At 38.7% G+C, this 27,128-nt stretch overlaps 1 protein-coding gene and 1 long non-coding RNA gene across 3 annotated transcripts in view; one reads left to right on the forward strand and one right to left on the reverse strand.

Moving 5' to 3' along the window:
• Nucleotides 1-25,855, reverse strand: part of LOC129521165 (uncharacterized) — a 58,967-nt gene extending 33,112 nt beyond the window's left edge. Inside the window, exons 1-2 of the long non-coding RNA XR_008666780.1 lie at nt 25,792-25,855; nt 20,633-20,757 (exon numbers count right to left, since the gene is read on the reverse strand). This is a non-coding gene — a long non-coding RNA (uncharacterized LOC129521165). The remainder of the gene's footprint in view (nt 1-20,632; nt 20,758-25,791) is intronic.
• The window catches only part of PDE5A (phosphodiesterase 5A), a 137,514-nt gene that overhangs the window by 75,341 nt on the left and 35,045 nt on the right, over nt 1-27,128 (forward strand). For both annotated transcript variants that reach the window (XM_055342439.1, XM_055342440.1), the window contains exons 10-12: nt 4,684-4,859; nt 6,972-7,031; nt 25,008-25,154. In XM_055342439.1, the coding sequence (XP_055198414.1) occupies nt 4,684-4,859; nt 6,972-7,031; nt 25,008-25,154 (383 nt within the window). The remainder of the gene's footprint in view (nt 1-4,683; nt 4,860-6,971; nt 7,032-25,007; nt 25,155-27,128) is intronic.

The following is a 27,128-nucleotide window of genomic DNA, read 5'->3' on the forward strand; positions in this document are numbered from 1 at the left end:
AAAAAAACTTCACAATAGCATTAGAAAACAGAAGCTTACCTTGACTGGACTAAAAACAATTAGGGAATTTCTGGAAGATATGAGGTATATACCAATAAGAACACATTTTTATATAAAATGAGCAAAATTTGAATAGAGATGATAATATTAGAGAAAGTTGAATCTAAGGTAAAAACATCATATAAAGGGATGCGTTGCATTGATTAAAGTTAAAATCCACCAAGAAAGTGTAATTGTCATAAATGCTTCTAATAAACTAACATCATTGATATACGCAAGCCAAAGCTATTAAAAATATAGGGAGAGGGCGCCTGTGTGGCTCAGTCGGTTAAGCATCTGCCTTTGGCTCAGGTCGTGATCCCAGGGTCCTGAGATCAAGCCCCACGTTGTGCTCCCCACTCAGCAGGGAATCTGCTTCTCTGCCTCACCCTCCCCCCTCTCATGCTCTCTCTCTCTCTCTCTCTCTCTGTCAAATAAATAATTAAAAAAAAATGTGTGCCAGAAAAGATGGAAAGATGGATGGAATACAGTAGTTTAAATGCAGACCCAAGGGCAGCCCCGGTGGCACAGCGGTTTAGCGCCGCCTGCAGCCTGGGGTGTGATCCTGGAGTCCCGGGATCAAGTCCCACATCGGGCTTCCTGCATGGAGCCTGCTTCTCCCTCTGCCTGTCTCTGCCTCTCTCTCTCTCTCTCTCTCTCTCTCTCTCTCTCTCTCTCTCTCTCCCCCTCTCTCTCTCTATTTCTTTCTCTGTGTGTGTGTCTCTATGAATAAACAAAATCTTTTAAAAAATAAAATAAAATAAAAAATAAATGCAGACCCAAGTCTGATACATATGTATTAGTGTTATGTATATAATAGTTCATTGTTTCTAAGATGCCATTGGGCCATTGGTTGAAAGACTTCATTTTCTATACTTCCAAGAAAGAAAAAAAATTATTTCAATTAAACTATGACAAGCAATTGATTGGGATGCAAACTGATTTCAAAAATATTAAAATGTGGAAAAACAACCTAGTAGTTGAAGTACTAAGAGTGACTTTATTATTTAAGGTGGCAATTCAAATCATTGGAGAAGGGATGACTATTCAAGTATTTTAAGAATCTAAGCAGCAATTCGTGGGGAAAATGAAGTTGAATTAAAAAATTAAATGTGATATCATGAATCTATAAAAGTACTAGGAGAACTATAGGTTCATATATAATCTTAAAACAGAGAAAGATAACTGATTAAGATAACTGATAAATGACAAGAGAAAAAAAAGTGCCAAGACTGGTGATAAGGACAGGTCTTACATATTGGCAACACAGGATGCTAATTTTGGAGTCCACACTGTATGATAGAGGGTACATGAGTCTACACATAGAATCTAAGCACTGTCCCTTCTCTGCCAAAAAGCCAGAAGAAAAGCGATGGTTGCTAACATCGGATCCCTGGAATTACAGAAAAGAAAACATAATTGTGTGATTTTTAGAAGAAAACATCTAGTCCCTTCAGCATAATTGGTAGAGATGGCCTTTGGTGCCAGCTTAGCTCTCAGAGTTGCCATGAGGACCATGTGAAACAACATCTGGACAAATACTTTGTGTACTCTAATAATATTAAGTAACACTGCTATTTTACTAACTGCCCTACCTCTTGGTTTTCTCCTAATGTTTTTGAATATTTTATTTTATGATTTCTATATTAATTGATTTTTGCTGAGCGGTTTTGTCTTACTTTTGGGTCTGCATTAGGTATTTTAGGTATTTTGTTTTCACATATAAGTGATTCTGATTTTATATTCCTGGTAAGATGTGGCATCTCAAGTTTTAATTTTCATTATTATACTCTTTATCCATCTCAAGTTTTAAATTTCATTATTATACTCTTTATCCACTCTACCAGTCATTAATGAAGTTCTCAAAATCCTATCTATAAATGTGTCCAGGCTTTAGATTGTCTCCCATAAAGAGACTCTATTTGTTTGAATAAACCTTCTTCCTCATAGCCTTAAAAACAAAAACAAAAACCTGGGTATTTTTGTTTGATAGAATTAAATTTTCTGAAAGATATAAAGAAATCAGCGAGGTGATCGTGAATGCTACATAAATATGACTGCCCATTCTGCTTTCAAAGGAGAATCAAATTATACGCCCAAATATATAATTTGTCTTCACGCCTTTTCTTGCACAGAGCTTAGCTCTGTCTACACATCTGTATCCGGAGTGGTGGATGGTAACGCAAACACACTTCAGCTGTTCTGCTATGAGCTGTGGTTGTTAAGCCAACTCCTGATACTTGTACATTTAACATTCATTTCTATATCTTTGAATTCCAGAGGTATTAACCAATATTTCTTAATGCACATTCAGTGACTTTAGTGTAAGGCAAGATTTGACCTGACGTGCAGGAGAGTTACTAAGCTATGTCAGAAGCCCAGGAGCCTGCCTGTCAGCCACATCTCAACTCCTTCCTTTTGTCTTTGCCTTTACATACATACCGTAATTCTTAGGAAGTGTTAAAAAGAAAAATCTTGTTTATAAAACATGGCCATCAAGTAGGAGATGACTTCAATCAAAATTGAAAGGCAATTACATTGTGATGTGAAGATAAGGCATGAAACAAACAAACAAGAAAATGTGATTTGGGAGATAGCCAGATCCCAGATAAGCAGTTCCATATTTATAATTTGGGGACTCACATGGGTCAGAGGACAGAACCCTCACCTTGTACCATATGGGGGATGTACTCTTCTGAGAGTATGCCAATTGCTGTTTCATTATGGTTTCTCTTGCAGTGTCCTGTCCAAATTCATTATGTTTCGTTAAAAGTATTTCTTGATAATGGAATAGATGTTAGAGAAGTAACCCCTGCAGTACTAATACAGACAGATAAGGATGTCTTTCCTGTCTATAGTAGCAAAACTCCCACAAACAAATGAGAGCAAAAATGAGAGTACAATTAATTTGTAGCTTTCAAAATAATTGCATATTGATGGCGATAAAGGGACTTAATGTGCCACCGTGGATCACTGTGGACTCTGAAATCCTTTTGTACTCTGGGAAAAATAAGAGATAACAGACTATAATCTTCATGGGAAAGTAGTTGGGGTCAGAGCTGCAGTCCTGCATTCTTTCTTTAACTCAGTAAACATTTTTTGAGTTCCTGCTATATGCCAGGCATTTTGCTAGCTGAGAAAGTGGAACTGAAAAAATCCCTAGGTCCAAGATACGTACAGCCTAGGAAGAGAGCCAGAAGGAAAATCCACCGTGATACACCAAGGGATAATTTTTTTTCCTCTCCAAATTTTTATTTAAATTCTAGTTAGTTCACATATAGTGTAACATTGGTTTCAGGAGTGGAATTCAGTGAAGTAAGCCAGTCGGAGAAAGACTGGTACTGAGTGGTAACATTGAGGACAAAGAAAAGAGAAGAGCCGGCCTCACCTGGGAAGTAGGCTGCCTCCAGGAGCTAGTGTGAAGGAGATTTAGGTGTCAACTGGATGATAGGAAAGAGAGCAGTGTGGTGAGCAGTGGAGGCTGGTGGGAAAGCACAGGCAAGGATGTGAGCAAGCAAGATGCAGTCAGGGGACTGCCAGCAGTGATCAGAAGGAGGTAAAGGGGCACCAAGCAGCAGAGTGCAGTAAATAGTGGCCTTTGCGACTAGGCTGAGCTAGAGTTCAAATTTTAGATCTAAGCATACCAGCTAGTGGCCTTGAGCAAATGACTTAATCCAAGACTCAGATTTTTGGTTTGTAAAATGGGGATGGTCAACCTACTTCATAGCGTAAGTCGTAAGGCCCAGAGATTGTGTGTTATACTGAAGGTTTTAGCACAACACCTGCCCCACAGTGGGCGCACATGATGGAACTGTTATTATTTATTTACAGAAGAAATAAGGATTTAATAACACTTGTTAAACCCAGAGGTAGGAGGTCACCAAACTCAGAGAGGCCTTGAGGCTCAGAATCCCACAGAACTAGTTCAGTCAAGATTTATCATAATGTTGACATAATTTTTTCCTTTATATTGACCATATGTTTGACCTTCTAAGAGAAGCTAGGATTTCAGAGGTTATGATTTTTCTTTAAAGATTACTTCTGCCTTTATTTCTAAGTAAATAGTCATTTTTATTTGCATTTATTTGCAGTATCAAAAGTTGTCTGCAAATATGATTCTCCTGGGTGCAGAGGTGCTTATTTGAAATTTGAGACTGTCTATATGAATTTGCCTGTTTTGTACCTTCTGTTTTGTATGTAATTGTGTTTTTTTAACTTCTGGTTTCTCAGTAAGGAAAGGCAGTCTGTGTGACCCAAAATTCTGACGTGCAACAAAATTGTTCTCTTGGCAAGTGGACAAAAATCCAATTAGTCTCCAAAGGACAAATTGTCTTTGGGGACTCAACTGATCTAAAATTCGTGACTGAGTCTAGAAGAAAATAGTACTCTAGGATTTTTTTGAACACAGGCAACATACATTTAGGACTGTGTGAAACAAGTTCTCATGTAAATTAATTCAGTTTACTTTTCTTATATTTGTGAGGATCTGTTTGCTTCTTTGGAGATTGCAAGCATTCCTAAGAGGAAAGTATAGGAAAATCTTGGCGGCGGCGGTGTGTGTGTGTGTGTGTGGGGGGGTGGTGTTAAAGTCAATAAAAACTGTAATAATTAATAATATTTGCTCAATTTCTTGGATTGTTATAGGGGTTTGCCAACTTGTTAATAAGATGGAGGAGAATACTGGCAAGGTTAAGCCTTTCAACCGAAATGATGAACAGTTTCTGGAGGCTTTTGTCATCTTTTGTGGCTTGGGGATCCAGAACACACAGATGTATGAAGCGGTGGAGAGAGCCATGGCCAAGCAGATGGTCACACTGGAGGTGGGCTGGCGCATGCAGGACTCTCTCGATCTCTGCGGCCACACACTCAGCTTCTGCCCTTTCCCCTGTAACAGCTTGTGGGGTCTGTGTGTGATCTCACTGTCTCCTCCCGAGAATCGGCCTGAAACTTTAGTTCCTCTTTTAACCAGCTAAGGAAACGGAGACCCAGCATATTGTAGAAACATATCAAAGGTCGTATGACCAAACCAAAACTCAGGGCTGGTTGTTCCTTCACTCCTTAGACTTTAAGAGTCCATTCACACAGACATCTGCTGTCACTGAAGCCAGTGTCTTTCCCACTGTCTGAGCCTCCCTATCTCCTCATGAGGAGTCGTAGTCACACATCTTAAAAGACAAAAACAGAAACCCCAAGCACTTGGAGAATCAGAATTGAGGAAAGGGGGAACTCTTTCAGATTACAGATTTATGGATCCCACTTCTGAGAATCCTAATTCCTGAATCATGGGTAGAGGCTGGGAATCTATGTTACTCTAGAGCTCCTCCAAGCGATTCTGCATGTGCAGGCAGCTAGTGAGCCATTGGTTTGGGACACTGACCTCAGGCAGGCTCCCTTCCAAGTGGGACGACCCTACCCCAAGGTGGGGGGCAGCCCTTCCCAGATGATTTTCACAAACTGCCTGAAAACGTTCACTTGGTATAATAGAAATTTCTTACATCAGAGACCAGGTTAGGGAAATAGACTTCAAAAGGGCAAATGCCTCTACTTATTCATACACTGGTATGAAATATATTTGAATGTTTGCCTACTCTTACTTAGTTGGTTGAGATCAGTGGGAATCAGTGTTTGGAATATGCTAACTTTTCCTCCAATCCTCTAAAAAATACCTAACCTAAATAGCATGAAAGCTATGCATTATAAGTAAAAATTTACCAATAACCAAGATGGTAGACTTTACTTTCTAAAATGAATATATAACACTAATAGTTTTGCCATAGTATCATATAAGAGACTTTGGATTATAAGTCTGGAAATCTTTTTGAAATGGACACATGCGGGACACCTGGGTGGCTCAGTGGTTGAGCATCTGCCTTTGGCTCAGGGTGTGATCGCAGAATCCGGAATTGAGTCCCACATCAGGCTGCCGGCATGGGGCCTGCTTCTCCCTCTGCCTGTGTCTCTGCCTCTCTCTCTCTCTGTGTGTCTCTCATGAATAAATAAAATCTTAAAGAAATACATGCATATGTATATGTACATGTACATATGTACACACAAACGTGTGTGTATATATGCACACATATACCTCAAATTACATTCATATAATACATATACATACATGTAGTTTCACACATGTGTATACATGTATACACATGTGTATATGTGTATAGTTTTTAAATAAAAATTTTTAGTTTCCATGGTTTTGTACTGAATGAATCTAAGCCAGCTATCAGTTAGAAATTATCTTTCTGTAAAAACTTTTTTTTTCCTTTAAAGATTTTATTTATTCATGAGAAACACAGAGAGAGAGGTAGAGACATAGGAAGAGGGAGAAGCAGGCTCCATGCAAGGAGCCTGATGTGGGCCTTGATCCTGGAACTCCAAGATCATGCCCTGAGCCAAAGTCAGATGCTTAACTGCTGAGCCACCCAGGCGTCCCTGTAAAAACTTTCTTATGGAAAATTGCAAGCATATACAGAGGAAGAGAGAACAGCTTAGTGAGAGCCCATGTACTCATTAGCCATCTTTAATAATTACTGACTCATTATTTTTTAAAAAAGCAATACGAAAAAATGGAAAAAAGCAGCACAAAGTAATTTTTCTGCCACGTTTGAGCCAGTAGCATGGCTGATAAATAATGTGCTCTTTATATATATCAACAGTGTCAGAATTAAAGTGACAAAACGTTCTCTGAACCTAAGGAGTATAATCTTTTGTCTTCTGAAACAAAGACAAAAGATTAAATCGAAATCTGGGATTTTTCTGTCTGGTGAAGAAAGCAGGAAAGAAGATCTGACATACAGAGGTGTGTAGTTCTGTCTCCAGGAAGTTTTAGCAGAAGCTCAAGCTTGCACCCGTCAGAGTCTACAGTCAAAGTCTACACATTTGGTAACCCTCTCTTGGATAACCTGTTTCCTTTGTTTCTTACCCTGTAGGTTCTATCCTACCATGCTTCAGCAGCAGAGGAGGAAACAAAAGAGCTCCAATCCTTGGCGGTAATTCACCTCTTTCTTTGTAAAAGTGACTAACTAGGGGTGGTGGAGGGGGAGGAGGGCGGGGGGTGGGGGTGAATGCATGACACTGAGGGGGACACTTGATGGGATGAGCACTGGGTGTTATTTTGTATGTTGGTAAACTGAACACCAATAAAAATTAATTTATTTTAAAAAAAAGTGACTAGTACATGAACATGGTTCTCTTAGGATAACTGCTTCTAATAGCAATGGTCTCATTGAATTAAATGTGGTAAATATTTAGATGGACATTCATAAAAAATGTAACCAATTCTATTTGTAGTGCTACAAAGTCACTGATGATACAAAGCAATGGATAACACACACATATTATTATGTATTATAATACATAAGATTTGATTTTTTTTTCTAGTAATGTTACATCATTCTTAGGCCAAAACTAAACTTGCTTTTCAGTTCCTGGGGAAATGTGGACAGGTGACCGCAAGGTGTAGTGGCTTAGTTAGGGTAATGACAACAAAGATGTAGCTTGTTGCCAACAACCTGCTCTGTATTATCAAGAATAGAGAGTGATTTCAGTGTCTGACCATATGGCTTATAGAATGTTATTTGAAATTGGGTTCAGGATCCCTGGGTGGCTCAATGGTTTAGAGCCTGCCTTCAGCCCAGGGCGTGATCCTGGAGACCCGGGATCGAGTCCCACATCAGGCTCCCTGCATAGAGCCTGCTTCTCCCTCTGCCTGCTTCTCCCTCTGCCTGTGTCTCTGCCTCTCTCTATGTCTCTCATAAATAAATAAATTCTTAAAAAAAAATGAAATTGGGTTCAAGTAAGGTCAGTCCCTGAATTCTCATTACATTTTTATTTAGTTTGTTATGAGAATAAAAGCATACTGATATATCAGTAGAATGTTAAGTGTGCTAGGTCTTGATTCAGATTAATGAAAATTTGAGGCACTTGCACACTGACTTCAAAGGCTGGCCTTCTGGGTTGACATTAGTATACTTAGGACCGCATGGAGGAGGTCTATGTGAGATGTGAGGAGAGTCTGTAAAGAATGAGAAGGGTGGGGCACCTGGGTGACTCAGTGGTTGAGGGTCCACCTTTGGCTCAGGGTGTGATCCTGGTGTCTGGGATCGCATCAGGCTCCCCTTCCTGCAGGGAACATACTTCTCCCTCTGCCTGTGGCTCTGCCTCTGTGTGTGTGTGTGTGTCTCTCGTGGATAAATAAAAATCTTAAAAAAAAAAAAGGGAATGAGAAGGGTGCGAATAGGTCACTGAGACTTTTCCCTGTTGTCATCATCATCCTAGCTGGCCAAATGCCAGCCCTCTGTGGCCTTACCTGCGTTTTCTCATGTAAACTGGCAGGCGCCTTGCGAGGGTCAGGAAGGTTGAGAGAAGGCTGCTGGACTCTGTGATCATGTGACCGTCCAGAAAGCAGCTTTCGGTATAAAACTGCCAGAGGTAAGAGTGAATGGTGACAAAACGGAGGAAGTGAACCATAGACTAGCTTTAAAAGATAAGTTTTGTGTAAAAGAGGGAGTGGAGAAGGAGTTATGAGGGGTGTTGGCTGAACCCCCTGAAGTTTTTTTGCTTTGGTTTGCTTTGTCGTCGTGTGTACAGGTTGCTCACAAGCTAGAGAACCAAGGGCGAAGATGCGGGGTTGAGCCGGTGCAAGGCAAAGAAGAAATCTTTCCAGACCTTGGAGCATCCTAGGCATTGAGCCAGACAGGAGGGAAGGGATGCAATAATGATAGTAATCCGAATAGCTACATGTATTGAGCACTTACCATGTACCTGGCATCCTTGAAGTTCTTTGCTTGTGTCAACTAAGTGTATCTAGACAATAGCAAAGAGGCCAGGACCAGTTATTAGCATTTAGAATTTGAGGAATTTGAGGTTGAGGAGATCTCAGGATCTCCTGGGTGGTAAGTGATGGTGCTGGGACCAGATCCAGGCAGCCCACAGCCAGAGCCCATGCTCCATTGCACAGCACTGGAGAGGTAATGAGCTGGAAAAGAAGGAAGGATGAGAACATTCTCGATTAAATAGTGCGTAGGAAGTACAGCCGCTTGCCAAGGACAGTTTAAGGAACTTGAGGTGATTTGTCCTGAAAGGTTAAGCTTCTTCTTTGGGGGTTGGGCTCATTCCAAATGGCTGTATTTATTTTGTTGATGATGGTATTCAAAGGAATGAGCAGTTTTTCAATTATTTACAAAGGTTTATAGGTTTTAAATATCTTTCACATCAGGCTTAATTGGCCTGTTGGTCTCATTCTCCCAGAATGATGAAGTTTTGAACTAAATGCATGCTGTGAGTTGGAAATTATCACATGGAAAGATACATCTTGAAATGCTTGCAGGCACTGCAGGATTATTAAATTAGTTCTAAAATGAGGGCAAGGTTACACCCTGCCATGTGTTGTTTTAAGTAAATAAAAACTGGCAAATAGAGCAATTTCCAAAGATAATGCTAAAAAAAATAATCGCTTAGATTATTGAATTTTGCTTTTCACTTTGAAAATAGCAGTTTTCAGAAAATTATTTTCTTAATTTTTTTAAATTTTAACAAGAAGAAAACACTTTGGAGTAACTGAAAATTGCTATATTGCAGTATTGTTCAAAACCATCTGTTGTTTCATTTGGAAAATAGATTTCTGGCAGCTGCATTGAGAAATTTAGGGTTATAAGCTTGTAGGTCAAGTACTTTATTTAAATTGGTTGAAATTCAGCAACTGAATTCAATGCTGGTTTTCTAGCAACCTAATAAAAATTCCTTTACAGCTCCAACTACACAGGTGTCTGCATTATCCAGCAACTACCAAAGTTGCTGCCTTTGTCATGTATCTGATGATTTATCTCAATTTAAAACCTAAAATAAATCAAAAAGCTGTCTAATGTGTTCCTTTTATTTTTACAAATTAGTTCTTAAATAATATACTTCAGTACACTAAGTATTTATGCCTGTGTCCAGAAAAGTTCTCTAATAATAACAGAAGTATAACAAAGTTGATAGGAAACTCAGAATCTTCTTCTTCTTTTTTTTTTTCTTGTTTTACTGAAGTTTTTAATCTAATTTCCCTTGACTTAAAATTGGGCATAGCAGAAATAGGGCCTTAAACTAAGCATTCTACTGTATACTGTTTAATGATCTTTAGTAACAAGTTGTTCACATAAAAATAAATGGACCCCAGCTACCTGGTTATGGCTATTAGAATAATAAATCATCAGTGTTTTTTTTTTAAAGATTTTATTTATTTATTCCTGAGAGACACACAGAGGTCGAGACATAGGCAGAGGGAAAAGCAGGCTCCCTGCAGGGAGGCCTATGCGGGACTTGATCCCAGGATCCCGGGATCATGACAGGAGCCAAAGGCAGATGCTCAACCACTGAGCCACCCAGGTGCCCCAAATTTATCAGTTAAGATATCAGAAAGTAATCAATGTTTATTTCCAGGAACTAAATATTTGATTGATGGATTGCCTTTTCTGCTTTCCTCTCTTGTTAGAAGAGCAGTATATAAACATATATTAGAGTTTAGTTTTTTCAAATAAGCTGCTCCGTTTTGTCATAGAATCAGTGCTTATTCAGTTCATACCTAGAGCTTCTGCTTTATGGCAATTTCCATAATCATACGTAATGTATCTAAAAGCAAACTGAGACCTTTTTGGGATCCTGAAAGGTCTTGTGCATCAAAATAGTGAGAAGGGAAGAAGCTGACCTCTTAGTCAGGATTTCCTTGGGACAGAATTGACTTTATCTTTTCAGAGCCAGAAACTTCACATGAACTCTTTTGAATCAGGCATGTGTGTTCCTGCTGCAGGTGACAGCCGTAAAGGGGAGAGCCAGCTCCCTGATCCAAATCTCTGATGCCTAAGGGAGTGTTAGAGTATAGATCCAATTCCTTGTATCAAGATGATCATCACATTCCCTCATTTTTTAGGAAAATCTGTGTATGGATAGTCAAATTATAAATGGAAAAATTTGAGCTGATAATAACAAAGATCTCAATTACAATTGTCACTGAACTGTAGTAACCTATGGCATCCAATAAGGCACCCTCATCCTCAAACAGGTGCTGGAATTACCCTGAAACCGTCTGGGTCCTTTGGACTTCCTGTACACCATCAGTTGATACATTTACTTTTACAGATGTCTATAACATTAGTTGGGCTATATCTTTTCCACATTGGCAAGACTTAATAGATTCTGTTTGATTCTTCCTGCTTTCCCTTGGCAAGCTAATCTCATCTTTTCTGCTATGATTTTACTAGTGGATTACTTCCAACAGTAATCTTAGCTCCAAAGTATAGTGGCACCATTCTGGAACTTCTTATATACTAACTAGATGTTAAACAAATTGGCGTTTATTATTCCTAACTGTAGTCATAAATTTACCCTGAAGACTTTACTTCTAAGCATATATACATTTTATCAGAATCTTGACATTATCACGTGCCATCTTTACATGGTTTTGAAAACTTATGCTCATTATTTTTTACATTCTTTGTCTCTTCACTATTGAGATTTAAAAGATTACATTTATATAATGGTAGAAAGGAGGAAAAATCATAAAACATGTTGATTTAGTTATTAAAGAAAATATGCTAATCCAGTTCTGCTGTCCCTTATTCCCTTTTTTATTCCCTGTAAGATTTGGTTCTTTGAATGTTCACCTCCCTTTGTATAAGTAGATTTCTTTCTCATATGCATTTGAGTTCACTTCCCTCTTAGAGAAAGATAAATTCTAACAAGCTTTGTAAATGGTGTGGATTTTTTTTTTCAAGAGCATATTTTCTGTGCATGTTAAAAGTGGGGAAGAGAGACATTAGCCTTCTGTAAAGTATAATGTGATGGCTGTCAAATGGCTTTATTCAAAGACCTGGAGTCAAACTGCATTGTGTAAAATGGTACCCCAGTGGTGGGGGCGGGGAGTATAGGCATCCAGGACTGATAGGGAGAGCTTAAAACACCTGAAGATCTCTCCTTTTAGATACCAATAAACTCATCAGATACTTTAGGTTAATTTTAATCTCTGAAAATAATTTCCTTGAAGAATGGATCATTGAGAAAAATCTCTTTTCCTCCTATCGTTTATGTTGAATAAACATCAGGAGTAATGGAACAAAAGGTCTTTGTAAAACACTGAAGCTAATTAGGAAGAATTTGACATTTAATGAAAGACCAAGTTCAGTATCTCATCTTTTCAGAATTATTTTAATAAATAACTTTCTGAATAAGCCTTTTCTTAACAGTTGGCTGTTAGGAGTTGTTTTTGTAATTTTTTATTTTAGCTCTTGAGATTTGATACTTCAGACTTAGGGCAGGTAGAATGTCTTTGATAACAGTGTGACCTTTTTTGTATAATAATTATATAGTTAAGCAAATTGTGTAGCCATGTAGCCACATGTCTTTATTTTCTTCTGAGGTTACCAAAGGCTTTGCCACAGGCTAAATATAAACCTTTTTCATGAGGTATCTACTAAAAATAAGAAACTCAATAATTTTTAAATGGTTCTTTTATTTACCTTGCCCAAGTGTATTATTTGCCATGGACACATGCTTTTTGGCCTTCAAGGAGACTATACACTTTATAAATAGTTTATTTCCTATAAAGTTTTATTTTTCTGTTAAGTAAACAAAGAGGCACCCTCTATATTTGTATAGAAGCCTTCATAATAAGAAATAGTTGAATAAAGAAAAGGCTGTCATTTGTCTTATGTAAGGCACTGATAAAGCTTAGGATAGATTCTCTTTGACGTTAGAAAAATATGTGACTGTATTAGCTGAGCTTCTCCAGAGAAACGAAACCAGTAGGTGAGAGATTTATTCTGAGGAATTGGTTCACACGATTAATGGGGGATGAGAAATCTAGCAGTCTGTTGTTTGCAAGGTTGCAGACCCAGGAAAACCGTCATATAATTCAGTTTGAGTTAAAGGCCTGAGAAGGGATCCCTGGGTGGCACAGCGGTTTGGCGCCTGCCTTTGGCCCAGGGCACGATCCTGGAGACCCGGGATTGAATCCCACATCGGGCTCCCGGTGCATGGAGCCTGCTTCTCCCTCTGCCTGTGTCTCTGCCTCTCTCTCTCTCTCTGACTATCATAAGTAAATAAAAATTAAAAAAAAAATAAAAAAAAATAAAGGCCTGAGAAGATGAGATGAAATATCCCAACTCCATAGGAAGCAAAAAGGGGGCATATTCCTCCTTCCTCCATCTTTTGATCTCTTCAGACCCTGAATGGATGGATGATACCCATCCACATTGGGGAGGGCAGTCTACTGAGTCCACTGATTCAGTGCTAATCTCATCCAGAAATACTTGCACAGACATACTCAGAAATAATATTTAATTTGAGCACCTCTGTCCAGTCAAGGTGAGACTTAAAATTAACCATCACAAGTGACTAAAATAAGTAAAGGTTAACCTACATTCTCTGTGTTTGGATCATGTGCGAACTAATAACATACTTGTGTCATTGCACTTTAAAAACAATGTATTTCAATTATTTATGTGCCTATCCTCTCCATCAGGCAGTTCTCAAGTCATCGTTGTCATCATCATCATCATCATAGCTACCATTTAGTGATTGCTTAACAAGAACCTGGTTTACATAGCTTGTTAAATGATTGAGTGAATGAATCAATCAGTAGATTCAGGAAAAATCTAGACTTTTAGAGAGCCTGTACTCTAGCATGAAATCACACAACTCAAGCTCCTTCAATATTCAATAAGATTTTGCTTTCTTTCTTCCTTATGATTATGATTATGAAGCTAGAAATAATTGATGAAATATATAAAACGGCATGGGTCTAGAGAGAAACTAGTTTCAACTTCTAGCTCTGTGATCTCAGGCAGATCTGTGACTTCCTTGGTATCTCAGTTTCTTTATCTATAAAAAGAGGATAAATAAAGAATTTACCTTGCATAGTTGTAGTGACTGGAGTTCCAGGTACATATGTCCCCAGTAAGTGTTAGTTATTGTTAGTAGTAGTAGCAGTAGAAGGAAAATCAGTTCTCAAAATCTAATAGTAGCAGCAACAAGATCTTGATGTGGCTTGTTATGTTCTATGTCTTTTTGCCTGAGCTATTCTATTAATGTAGACTTCAAGGAAGTATACATTCTTTTTTTTTTTTTTAATTAGTCTAAGTGGGACAGGTAGGTGGAAAATCTGGAAGAAAAAAGAACGATGTGAAATAAGAACAAATGTAAATCTTTGTTTATAAGGCATAATCAGCTCTCTACTTGAGGGGAGTAATCTAGAATTGACCGTTTTAAGTAACTTCTTGCCAGAGTTGCTAAAAAGTGAATTTTGGTCTTCTTTCCCATCCTGAGTTTCTACTGTATCTTGGAAGTGAATGAATCAAACTTCAATGAAACTTAAGACAAACTGAAGCTGATTCTTAAAAAAAGTATAGTAATAAAATATTTATTGTGATGATGAAAGGAATTCAACTATATTTAAAATTTTTTAAGTAAATAAAATTAATAATTGAACTATAGGGTAAGAAAGTATATATCTGTTGTTTCTGACATAGCATGGTTCATTATTAATGTTAACATTTGTGTTATAACTCTTGGCCAAACTAAATTAAATTTAATATTATGAAGAATTGTTTAGGTGCTTGATGATCAGAAAAAGATTTTCATTTACACATTTATATTTACCTCCTACTCTATGTAGGCATTATATTAGGTGCTCCACATGACAATAAATAATAAATCTCTACCTTCTTAGAACTTGAATAGTGAAGGACTATATACAATAATTATGCAATATTATATGATTATAATAACCAGGAACAAAAAGCTGTAACTTTAAAGTATAGGGCATTGTGAAATTATATAATATAGAGACACTCTAGAATGATGGTATGGATGTGTGTAGTTTTTCCCATAAGAGATATGGCAAGTCTGGGATTTCATCCTACATTGTAATTCAGCAACCTGCAGGATAAGATTGCATCTAGGTTTTGGCTACTTTAATGCTGCAAGAAATAGAATGTGTGAATTTGCAATCAAGATCCAGAGCTCACTGCCACCCATGGACATGCCAAAACTACAGCTATATATAAAACAACTATCTCTGAGAACAACTTGAAGACCAGAAGAACTAAGATTTTACACAACTAAGAATATAGAGAAAAGGTCACATCAGGACAACCAGGGGAGGCAGAGATGCAGCCTACTCAGGACCCCCCCCCCCCCAAGCATGGCAACAAACAAACAGGAGGATATCACAGTTGCAAAGGCCCTCTCTGAGGAACAAGGAGTCCAATCTCCACATTAGGCTCTCTGACCAGGAAACCTTCACTGGGAAGATGAGCTCCCATAACATTTGGCTTTGAAAACCAGTGAGGCTTAGGTCCAGGAGAGTCAGAGGACAGCAGGAAACCAAGACTCCACTCTTAGTTAAAGGGCATGTGCAGTATCACTTGCTCTGAGTTCCAGAGTGGAGGCAACAGTTAGAAAAGTGCCTATGTTACATGTGAATGAGATTCATTGACTAATTTAATTGACTAAATTTAAGGCATGGAAGTAATTTGGGGATCTGCTGAAACCTTCTCCAGTGATAGAAGTACTGGTGGATGCCATTTTTTTTCACTCCCCTTTACCTAGCTGCCCTCAGTAGCTACCCTACCTAGTAGATGCCATTTCTGACACTCTATGTACCATGCTAGCACTGCTTGCCCTGGCCTGGCATTTTCCTGTAGACATGCCTTACCCAGTCCACCCATCCTGGCCTGTGCTCCTCTCAAGTGGCTCCACCCCACCATACCTCATGGGTGGCCTTGGTGACAATGGCACTGTCGCAAGTAACCTTACCATACCACAACCAGTGAGTGGTCCTCCATCCTACCACACCCAGAGGGTATGGATGACCAGGGGCGTTTGCACTATAGGGCCCCACAGGACACCTATATAAAGCCACTTCTTCAAGACAAGGAGACATAACTGATCTACCTAATACATAGAAAGAAGCAAACAGGCAAAATGAAGAGACAGAAGAATGTGTTCCAAATGAAAAAACAAGATAAAACTGCAGAAAAGAAATAAATGGAGATAAACCATCTAGAAGAGTTCAAAGAAATGGTCATAAAGATGCTTATTGATCTTGGGAGACAAATGGATGAATACAGTGAGAACATCAACAAAGACAGAAAAATACAAAAGAGAGCCAATCAACGGAAGAATACAACAACAAATTAAAAATACACTAGAGGAAATCAACAGCAGATTAAATGATGCAGAAGAATAGATCAGCCTCTGAGACAGAGAGGTAGAAACCACCCAATGAGAACAAAAAGAAAAGAGAATTTTTAAAATGAGGACAATTTAAGGGACAACATCAAGTGTACTAACACTCACATAGGGGCCCCAGAAGGAGAAGAGAGGGAGAAAGGGACAGAAAACCTGTTTGAAGAAATAATGCCTAAAAACTTTTCTGACCTGGTAAAGGACGAAAACAGGTGCACATGGGACATTCTCCAGGATAGGGCACATGTTAGGCCAAAAATATGTCTCAATAAATATAAGTAGCAAATATATCAAGCATCTTTTCCCACCACAACAGTTTGGAACTAGAAATTAATTATAGGAAGAAAAGTGGAGAAAACACAAACACATGGAGGCTAAACAATATGTTATTAAACAACCAGTGGGTCAATGAAGAAATCAAAGAGGAAATAAAAATCCTAGAGATAAATGAAAATGAAAATACAACATTACAAAATCTGTAGGATATAACAAAAGCAAGTATATGAAGTAGTTTAAGACATACAGGCCTACCTCAGGAAACAAGAAAAAGTAAAAAAAAAAAAAATCATCTAATTTTATGCCTAAAGGAACTAGAAAAAAAAAAAAAGCCAAAAGTTGATAGAAAGAAGGAAATAATCAAGATCCAAGTGGAAACAATGAAATAGAGACAAAAAATCCAGTAGAAAACATCAATAAAACAAAGAACTGATTATTTGAAAAGACAAACAAAAGAGATAAACCTGTAGCCATATTCCTCATGAAAAAAAAAAAGCAAAACACCCAAGGACCCAAATAAGTAAAATTAGAAATGAAAGAGAAGTTTCAACAGATGCTACAGAAATACAAAGGATCTTGGGGTACCTGAGTTGAGTCATTTAAGGGTCTGATTGTTGATTTTGGTTCAGTTCATCTCAGAGTCATGAGCTCAAGCCCTAAGTCGGGCTCCACAGTCAGCAAGGAGCCTGCTTAAGATTTTCTCTCTCCAGAATGCCTGGGTGGCTCAGCAGTTGGGTGGCTACCTTTGGCTCAGGTCGTGATCCCAGGATCCAGGATCAAGTACCACATCGGGCTCCCTGCAGGGAGCCTGCTTCTCTCTCTCTCATAAATAAATAAATCTTAAAAAAAAAAAAAAAAAAAAAAAGATTCTCTCTCTTCCTCTCCCCTGCCCCCACATTTGTGCTGTCTCTCTCTAGAAAAAAAAAAAAAAAGCAGAGAGAAATACAAAGGATCTTAAGAGGCTATTATGAACAGTTATATGCCAAACAATGTGACAACCTAGAAAAATAGGTAAAATCTTAGAAACAACAATAAAGAAATAGAAAACAAAGAACAAAGAAATAGAAAATCTGAACAGAATAATTCCTAGTGATGAAATTGAATCAGTAATAATAATTCCCAATAAACAAAAATCAGGACCAGATGGCTTCACAAGTGAATTCTCCAAATACTTAAAAGAAGAGTTAATACCTATCTTTCTCAAATTATTACAAAAAACAATAATAATAAGGACAAAGAAATGCTTCTAAACTCATTCTGTGAGGCCACCATTACTGTGATACCAAAACCAGGCAAAGATACCACAAAAAAAGCCAGTATTCCTGATGGATATAGATACAGAAATACTCAACTAATATTAGCAACCCAAATTCAACAATACATTTAAAGGATCACCATGATCAAAAGGGATTATTCCAGGGTTGCCAGGATGGTTAAATATCTGCAAATCAATGTGATACACCACGTTAAGAAAATGGTAAAAATCTTGGAATCACCTCAATAGATGCAAAACAAGTACTTAACAAAATTTAACATTCACTTAATGATAAAAACTCTCAACAAAGTGAGTATTAGAAGGAACATACCTCAGCATAATAAAGGCTGTATATAACAATCCCATAGCAAACATACTCAATATGAAAAAGCGGAAAAGTTTTTCTCTAAAATTAGGTAGAAGACAAGGATGTCCCCTCATGCCACTTATATTAAACACAGGATTCTAAGTCCTAGACACACAAAAATAAATAAAAGGCATCCAAATTGGAAAGGAAAAAGTAAAACTCACTATTTTCAGATGACATGATTTACTATATAGAGAGAAGTCTAAAAACTCCCATCAAAAAACTGTTAGAACTAATAAATGAATTCAGTAAGTCACAGGACACAAAATTATTATGGCGTTTCTGTACATTAATAACAAACAACTAGAAAGAGAAATTAAAACAAATCCCATTTACAATTACATCAAAAAGAATAAATGCCTAAGAATAAATTTAACCAAAGATATAAAAGGCTTGTTCTCTGAAAACCATAAAATGTTGATGAAAGAAAGTGAAGACCAAATAAATGGAAAAATCTACTTGTGCTTATGGGTCAGAAGAATTAATATTGTTAAAATGTCCATAATGCCCAAAGCAGTTTGCACTGAATTCAGTGTAATCCCTACCAAAATACCAACAGCATTTTTCACAGACCTCAAACAGCTAATTCTAAAATTTGCATGGGACTGCACAAGACACCAAATAACCAAAGCAATCTTGAGAAGGAAGAACAAAGCTGGAAGAATCATGCTCCCTGTTTTCAAACTATACTGTAAAGCTAAGTAATCAAAACACTACGGTACTGGCACAAAATAGACATGCAGACCAATGCAGCCGAATAAAGAGCCCATAATAAACCTGTGCTTATATTGTCAATCTTCAACAAAGGAGGTAAGAATATACAGTGGTGAAAAGACAGCCTCTTCAATAAATGGTTTGAGAAAACTGGACAATACATGGAAAAGAATGAAACTGGACCACTTTCAAACGCTGTATACAAAAATAAACTCAAAATGAATTAAAGACTTAAATGTAATAGTGGAAATCATAAAATTCTTAGATGAAAACGTAGGCAGTAAACTCTTTGGCATCATTCTCAGTGATATATTTTTGAATCTGTGTCCTCAAGCAAGAGCAATAAAAGCAAAAATAAACAAATGAGACTACATCAAACAAGAACAGTTTTACATAGTAAAGGAAACCAAAACAAAAAAGGCAACCTACCGATTGGAAGAAGATATTTGCAGATGACCTCTCTAGCTGTAAAAGTCCTACCTGGCATCTTCTTCCAATAGGACGTGCTTCATCTATATAGAAAATCTGTAGTTTGGTGTAGCCACCTTCATGAATTACCTTAGATTTCCTGGATAACCTGCTGCAGCTTCTACATCAGCACTTGCTGCTTCACCTTGGACTTTTATGTCATAGAAATGGCTTCTTTCCTTAAACCTCATGACCAACCTCTACTAGCTTCAGACTTTTGTTCTGAACCGCCTCATCTCTCTTAGCCTTCACAGAATTAAAGAGAGAGTCTTGCTCTGGATTAGGTTTTATCTTAAGGGAATACTACGGCTGATCTGATCTATCCAGACCACTGAAACTTTCTCCACATCAGCAAGAAAGCTGTTTCACTTTCTTATCATTGGTGTGTTCACTGGAGTAGCACTTTTAACTTGCTTCAAGGATTTCTCCTTTGCATTCACAACTTGGCTAACTAGAGCTTGAGGTGTGGCTTTTGGCCTATTTTGGCTTTTGACATGCCTTCCTCACCAAGCTCAGTCATTTCTGCCTTTTGACTTAAAGGGAGAGACATGCAACTCTCCCTTCATTTGAACACTTAGAGGCCACTGCAGAGTTATTGACTGGCTTAGTTTCGGTATTGTTGTGTCTCAGGGAATTGGGAAGCCCGAGGAGAGGAAGAGAGATGGTGGAACAGCTCGTCGGTGGAACTTCAGAACATAATACTGATTTACTGATTAAGTTTACCATCCTATATGGGCACGGTTGTGGTACCCCGAGAAATATATTTTGAAGGCTCCCCAGCAGTAGGTTGAGATGGATGCTAAGGGAGTTTTGCCATAGTATCTACCAAGGGGATACACAGTGAGTGTTTCCCTGGTGCAGCTGGGAAGGATGAGAGAAAAACTAGCTCTATGAAAACTTGGGGGATGCATTCAAGGCAGAGGAAAAACAGTTAAAGAGGCCTGGAAGTGAGAAAGAGTATTAACCTAAAAAAAAAAAAAAATGACAAGAGTGACTTGTCAAACAAATGACTTCTTCCCATACCCTCCCCTCAACAAAAATACAAATGGCAATTTTAGGAAACTCCAATTTTCATTTAGAGCATTACTGCAGTAAGTAGAGATACCACCACATACCTAGTCTCATCCTCCTCTACACTCACACAGAGGCTGTGGGTCCTCTGTTTAGCCAGGAGTTGTAGGATATCCCTTCTCATGTGTGAGGAAGCCTGACAGTGACATGAACATGGAATCAAGCATGAAAAACACAGCATAACCATAACAGCTATGGTGTACCCATCCATTTACCTTAAATGATGAGAGGTCAGAGACAGACTGAGCCCCATAAAGGAAAGACACTGGTAGGATTCACATGCCACCTTCAGGGTGGTATTTCGTTCCAAAGTGAGAAAGCAATAAGAAGTTCTGGAGTCCTGTGGTAGAGAAATATATATACCATAAATTCGGAATATTAAATCTTAGAGACACTCTCACCCAACCCCCTCATTTTACAGGTAAGAAAGGAGGTTGAACATCTTGTTGAGGGTGATAAAGTCAGGGACGCATTGGGACTAGAACCCTTAATAGCAAAAATGCCCCCTTTGTAAAAAAAAAAAAAAAAAATATATATATATATATATATATATATTATGTATTTATTTGAGAGAGAGCGACAAGGAGGCACAGAGGGGGAACAAGAGGGACAAGAACGAGCTGACTCCACGCTGAGTGCACATGGGGCTCAATCTCATGACCCTGGGATCATTACCTGAGCCAAAATCAAGAGCTGTGCACTAAATAAATGACTGAGCCATGCAGGTGTCACACAAACATAACTTTTTACCATGTGCTTCACTTTGCTTTAAAATTCCTCTTTTTGGGATCCCTGGGTGGCGCAGCGGTTTAGCGCCTGCCTTTGGCCCAGGGCGCGATCCTGGAGACCCGGGATCGAATCCCATGTCAGGCTCCCGGTGCATGGAGCCTGCTTCTCCCTCTGACTATGTCTCTGCCTCTCTCTCTCTCTGTGTGACTATCATAAATAAATAAAAATAAAAAAAAAATAAATAAAATTCCTCTTTTTATGACCATTATCTAATGCCGAAATGTAAATATAAATGTAGTAGTTACTCTCGCTAATTGTCATCAATTTAATATTTAGCTCTTTGTCAGTTGACATTGATATTCAGAACAACTGGATTTGAGTTAAGAACGCTAAGAAATTAAAATATTTTTAAAACTGTAAATACTGTGGGGCTGCAGGGGGACTCAATACTGCTTCCTTTAACCCAGTCCAGTCCTACTCCCAAGTATATGTTTAGTTCCACCCTTAGTGAATTTCACTTCCGAAACCGATTGTGGTTTTAAAATTTTTTTGCTGAAATGGTGAAAAGGGACCAAAGCATTAGAAAAAGGGTCATAAAAGGGTGACTTAAATAAAGAATTTCCTCTGAAGTGTGATGAGAGGTAAACTAGTTTCTTGATGAGTTTGGCAGATCCAATTCCAGAACTCAGAAGAAAAATGAGACTATACTACGGATTTGTTTGCCAGATTGAATCTTTAACTCACTGAGCTTCCTGTACTTTTTTGCACCCCATATTTGGTTAATTTGACACAAATTAAACTCCCAACTTTAGAAGAGCTTATCTATATTTGAATTAAGCAATAAAATACCTAAACACTGTTGCCTGAGGAGTCACAGGCATTTACACTCTCATGTATTATTATTATTATTATTATTATGTATTATTCTGTGGGATTAGATGGTATCATAAACTGAGTTAGATTATTAACCATTAGACATATACACATCTATAGCACCTCGTAGCTTCACAAAATCTTTAGAAACAGGCTATTTCTGTTAGTCTTCAGTGCCACGGTGCAATAAGTTAAATTATCACCTGAAGAAAAAAAAAAGTCACTTTGTAAATTCTAACAAAACAGTCACTAAAAAGCAGCTGTGAAAATCCAGAATTTTATATATATATATATATATATATATATATATATATATCCTATCCCAGAAATGCCACAACCTTTATTCTCTGCAATTAGTAAACTGTAGAATATTTTTGTTTTATGAAATGGTAAGAATTACAGGTCGTGTTTTATTCAAAAGCACCTTTATCCCAAGCCCTTTCAAGACCAACAGAAAGTTGAACTGCCTCGTGATGGTCAGGGAGGCAATTTACAAGGGCCGTGAACGACCTCTGATTTGCTCACGGCTCGTTAGCAGTCAATTCCAAGAATTCTGAACCGCTGTATCACTGACCACAAGGTTCCCAAGGAAAACGTTTGCACATCCCCCCTGGGTCAGCTCAGAAAGGTTGAGTGGTGTGACTGAACAAGCAAAAGACAACATTGTTTTCTCTCCGTAGAGAGGTTGGGAGTTAGAGTGTCAAGGAGAGAGGCACAAGCTGTGTTGGCCTTCTTCATCCTACATCCTTTATGGAAGGAAAGAAAGAAAACTTCTGTAAGAATAATGATGCCCTGAGGGGGAAAAATCTGTTCTCCAGTGGAGTGCAGTATGTTTAAGGGAAGCAGCTGCAATCTGCTCCGAGTTACCAGGGTGGGCTGGTAGTTCCCACCTCCACACTTCCCAGTTGCACAGCAGTTGACTGCTGCAATCTCTGATGTTGGGGCCTGGTGTCAACAATGAAGCCCTTGATCTAAACATTTTAAATCCTCTCTTCCCCTGCTTCAGCCCACGCAGTAGCCTGTGGAACTTACTTAACAAAATGCATATTGTCTCGTGAATTGGGGGTTTGGGAAAAGATTTGAAGTGTGGCCTATGAAGAGGTGACATTAATTTAAAGCTTAAACGTGTCTGAGAGAGGCGAGTACGATGTGATGGTCAAGAGAGGAGAATGGGCAAGCGCCCCAAGATGGGTAGGAGAAAGCTGTGGGACTGATCCTTAAGATTTTGTTACTTTGGCCTTTTTACTTCGGAAAAGATGGAGGTAAAGCAGAGTAGTGATATCTTAGACACTCCTAGGAAAACTAAGGGGTTTGGAGTGAGTCTGGGAAAAGACCTTAAAAGAAGGAACCAGGTTCAGATTTCCTAATTTGTCTTCCCTCTGCCTGGCTCCAAGTTAAAGCCTCTTTTCATCAGGTAAATCGCAGCCCAATCTGGCTAAAGCAGTTAACGTGCTGGCAGGAAAGATGGTCAAGGGGGTGAAGGAATACCCTGCAAGTTCTGATGCTCATTGGGGCCCGGCAGGAAGTCTAAGAGAGAAGCCCGACAGCTCTGCTCAGTCTGAGGGAGCCAGGCGCCTCGGCCTTGGCCAACATTGCTTCATGAGAATTGGGACTCAGAGTGGCTTGATTTTTCATAAGCCAGAAATCCTTTTTTTTGTTGTCATTAAAGTCATTAAAATCTCCCATTTTTTAAATAGTATAATGGATCGCAAGGCACTTGCCAGGTCTGCTAGTTTTCCAACGCAGGTTAATGGGCTTCATCCTCCTTGGTGGTTTGGGGATTTTAAAACTGGAATTTATGACTCATATAAAGTGAAGGGAATAAGATTTTCCCCTCTCACTCATTTAATAAGTGTTCATGTTAACAATTATCAAAACTGTATCCATCAGTCATTTCAATGGATACAGAGATGTATAAGATACAGTCCTGCATATAGATCCCAGGGTACTTAGGAGACAGATAAACAGGAAATTACATTACAGTGAATTTTCTGTAATTAAATGGATATTCCCAAGGTGGGGTCTGCACGGAAGGGCATTTAACCCTTCTTTGGATGTGAGCTATGTATCAGTTGAAGAGAGTGGGTGCTGCTTTGTAGGAGAAGCAGGAGTTATGAATGAACATTGATGAAAAGGAGCAAGGTATATTTAAAGAAGTTGCAAGTGTTGGCTACAATTAAATAATTATCAAATCAAAACCAAGGATATTATTAAAAAAAACAAACAGGTGCCCCTCCAGAAACAAAACTGGTGTCTTTTTTTTTTTTCTTAAGACCCACCCCAGATCTAATGAATCAGAATCGCTGAGTTTTTTTTTTTAACGTGCACCCTATGTGAGTCTTAGGATCAGGCTTGGTTGAAGTGCATTCTGCTCATCCGATGCCCACAATGGATTGTGTCACATCTGAAAATAGGATAGTCTGCCTAGATCAGAAGCTGGCATCCCTTCCCTAACTGGCTGGGCTACTGTGGGTAAGGCAGTTAGCCTCTTTGTGCTTAAGCATCTGCACCTGAAAAATAGAGCTAGAGTATCCGCTTAGCAAGAGGGTCTTGCCAATTAAACATAAAATACGTAGAATGTTATCACAGTCCTGCTCACCACTTGATCCCCAGCCCATAGTATTGGGATGGATCCAGAACAATTACTCAATAAGCGTCTGTTCAGTGACTAAGACTGGGGATGTAAATGGGGCCAGATTGCCGGAGTCCTTAGTTCTGCTTACGGTTCTGAGTACAATCTCAGGACAGTCCCCCTCTCTCCTCCATGTAGCCTACCTGGAACCCCCCCCCCCCCCCCCCCCGCCACGTAACTCATAAAAAAAAAAAAAAAACAGAAGTAGCTCCTTTATCAAAAGATTTATAGGGTATACATAAAAAGAAAAAAACACAATGTGGTATTTCCCTAAAGCAAAGTGAGAAAACTTTGTGAATCACTGCTGCTTTATAAAATTTACAGCTTTATTTCATTTTGTTCTGTTTTTACCTAAGGCTGCTGTGGTACCATCTGCTCAGACGCTTAAAATTACTGACTTCAGCTTCAGTGACTTTGAGTTGTCTGACCTAGAAACAGCACTGTGCACAATTCGGATGTTCACTGACCTCAACCTTGTGCAGAACTTCCAGATGAAACATGAGGTAGGAATACAATCATGTCCTTTGGAAAAGAGAGATAGTGCATGTGCATTCGTGCATGTGTGTGTGTGTGTGTGTGTGTGTGTGAGAGAGAGAGAGAGAGAGAGAGAGAGAGAGAGAATTAATATACTGTCACCTGATGCCTCCCTGAGATTTTTAAAGAAAAACGATCAACCCTAAAAAGACATTTATTGGGTTCTTACTGTTTGTCAAGCACCAAGGTAAAGAACAGGGGAGAGTATCCCCAGGAGTGGGAGTAGGACGTGCCACGGTGGGCTGATGGAGTGGGGCTGGGGCATCGGGCACTGGTTGAGAGAGGCAGCGTGGCGAGGCTGGCAGCTAGAGAGGAAGGTAAGAAGTAGAGATTGTATGGAACTTTCTAAGCTATTCAGAGGAATTTGGGTTTTATCCTGAAAACAATGGTGAGTCACTGAGGAATTTTAAACGGGGAAGTAACTTGATCTGATTGCAGAGGTTATGATAACACAGTACGGACAAGGACCAAGACAAAGTGAACTGCTTTGGAAATGAGGGCGTACAGGCGCTTGATGAGAGGCCAAGCTTGTGGTTTGAACAGGGGCTACCCATATGGGGTGATGACGAAAACTGATTTTTAACCCCTGCCAATTACCTTACTTACCTCTCAGAAAACAGCGAGACTTCAGTCAGTATCTTCTAATACCCATCTGGAGATACTAGGGGAGAGCTCCTTAACGGCTGAGTGTATAGCATCAAAGAATAAGGGGGAAAGAAAAAGGATTGTTTAGGGGGAAAATGTAGTAATTTGCCTTCAAAGTTACTTTTTTTTTTCTGGACATTTGAATTTCTAGTCTTGTACAGATTTCCTGTCTGAAAATTTAAATCCTTTGAAAGCCTCTACTATTTAGCAATCCATGAATTCATAAAATGAAACTTTATTAGCATATACAGTGTACCTGGCACTGTATATGTATTCATTTCAGCAGAGGCTCTCAAAAGCCTAAATTAGGAATGAAAATGAAGGGTTAATATAACTAGGTTAATACAGTGTCATTTATGGTATTCTTGGAGTATTCTTTCTTAAATTTAGCCAAAGTATTGGGTGACTGAACCACCAGTCATGATCCCAGGGTCCTGGGATTGAGCCCCATGACCGGTTCCCTGTTCAGCGGGAAGTCTGCTTCTCCCTCTGCCCTTCATCTTGCTTGTGACTCTCTCTCCTCTCTCTCTCTCTCTCTCTCTCTCTCTCTGTCTCTCTCTCACATAAATAATCTCTTAAAAAAATTTAGCCAAAGTTTATCTTACTCTTGGGTAAAAACAAAGAACTACTGTCTGTGGATTTAATAATACTTCACTCATCTTAGATCCATGTTGATTAAGGGACATCATGTTGCTTGATTACTTCAAGAAGCTCTCAAGAATGGTTCTCTGGCCTGTTGTTAGTGGCCCTGTTTTCAAATGAAGAAATTCAGATAGCATGAGAAGAGTAGAAAGATCATGGATTTTGAGTTACAGCTCTACTGGTTATTAGCTCTTATTTCCTTAAGCAATTAATCTCTCAAATTCTCAGTTTCATAGTCTATTAATTGGGGATTAATGGTATGACTTCCCCAGTGAGAGTCTTGTGAGAATGACACATGCATCGATATGACTGTCTATTTGTATGCATGCGTATATGTTCCTCTCTCTCTCTCTTTTTAAAGATTTTATTTATTAAAAAAAATAATAAAAAAATAAAGATTTTATTTATTTATTCATGAGAGACACACAGAGAGGCAGAGACATAGGCAGAGGGAGAAGGAGGCTCCCTGCTGAGCAGGGAACCCAAAATGGGACTCAATCCCAGGACCCTGAGATCATGACTTGAGCCAAAGGTGGATACTTAAACAGTTGAGTCACTCAGGTGCCCCAGTCACTCAGAATTTCTTTTAGCAACCCTTTTTCTTACCTTTTCTTGAATTGTTGTTCATTAGGCAGATATTTTTCTTCAAGGTCTCA

This window comes from Nyctereutes procyonoides, unplaced genomic scaffold (genome assembly GCF_905146905.1).
Source record: "Nyctereutes procyonoides isolate TBG_1078 unplaced genomic scaffold, NYPRO_anot_genome, whole genome shotgun sequence".
Taxonomy (NCBI): Eukaryota; Metazoa; Chordata; class Mammalia; order Carnivora; family Canidae; genus Nyctereutes; species Nyctereutes procyonoides.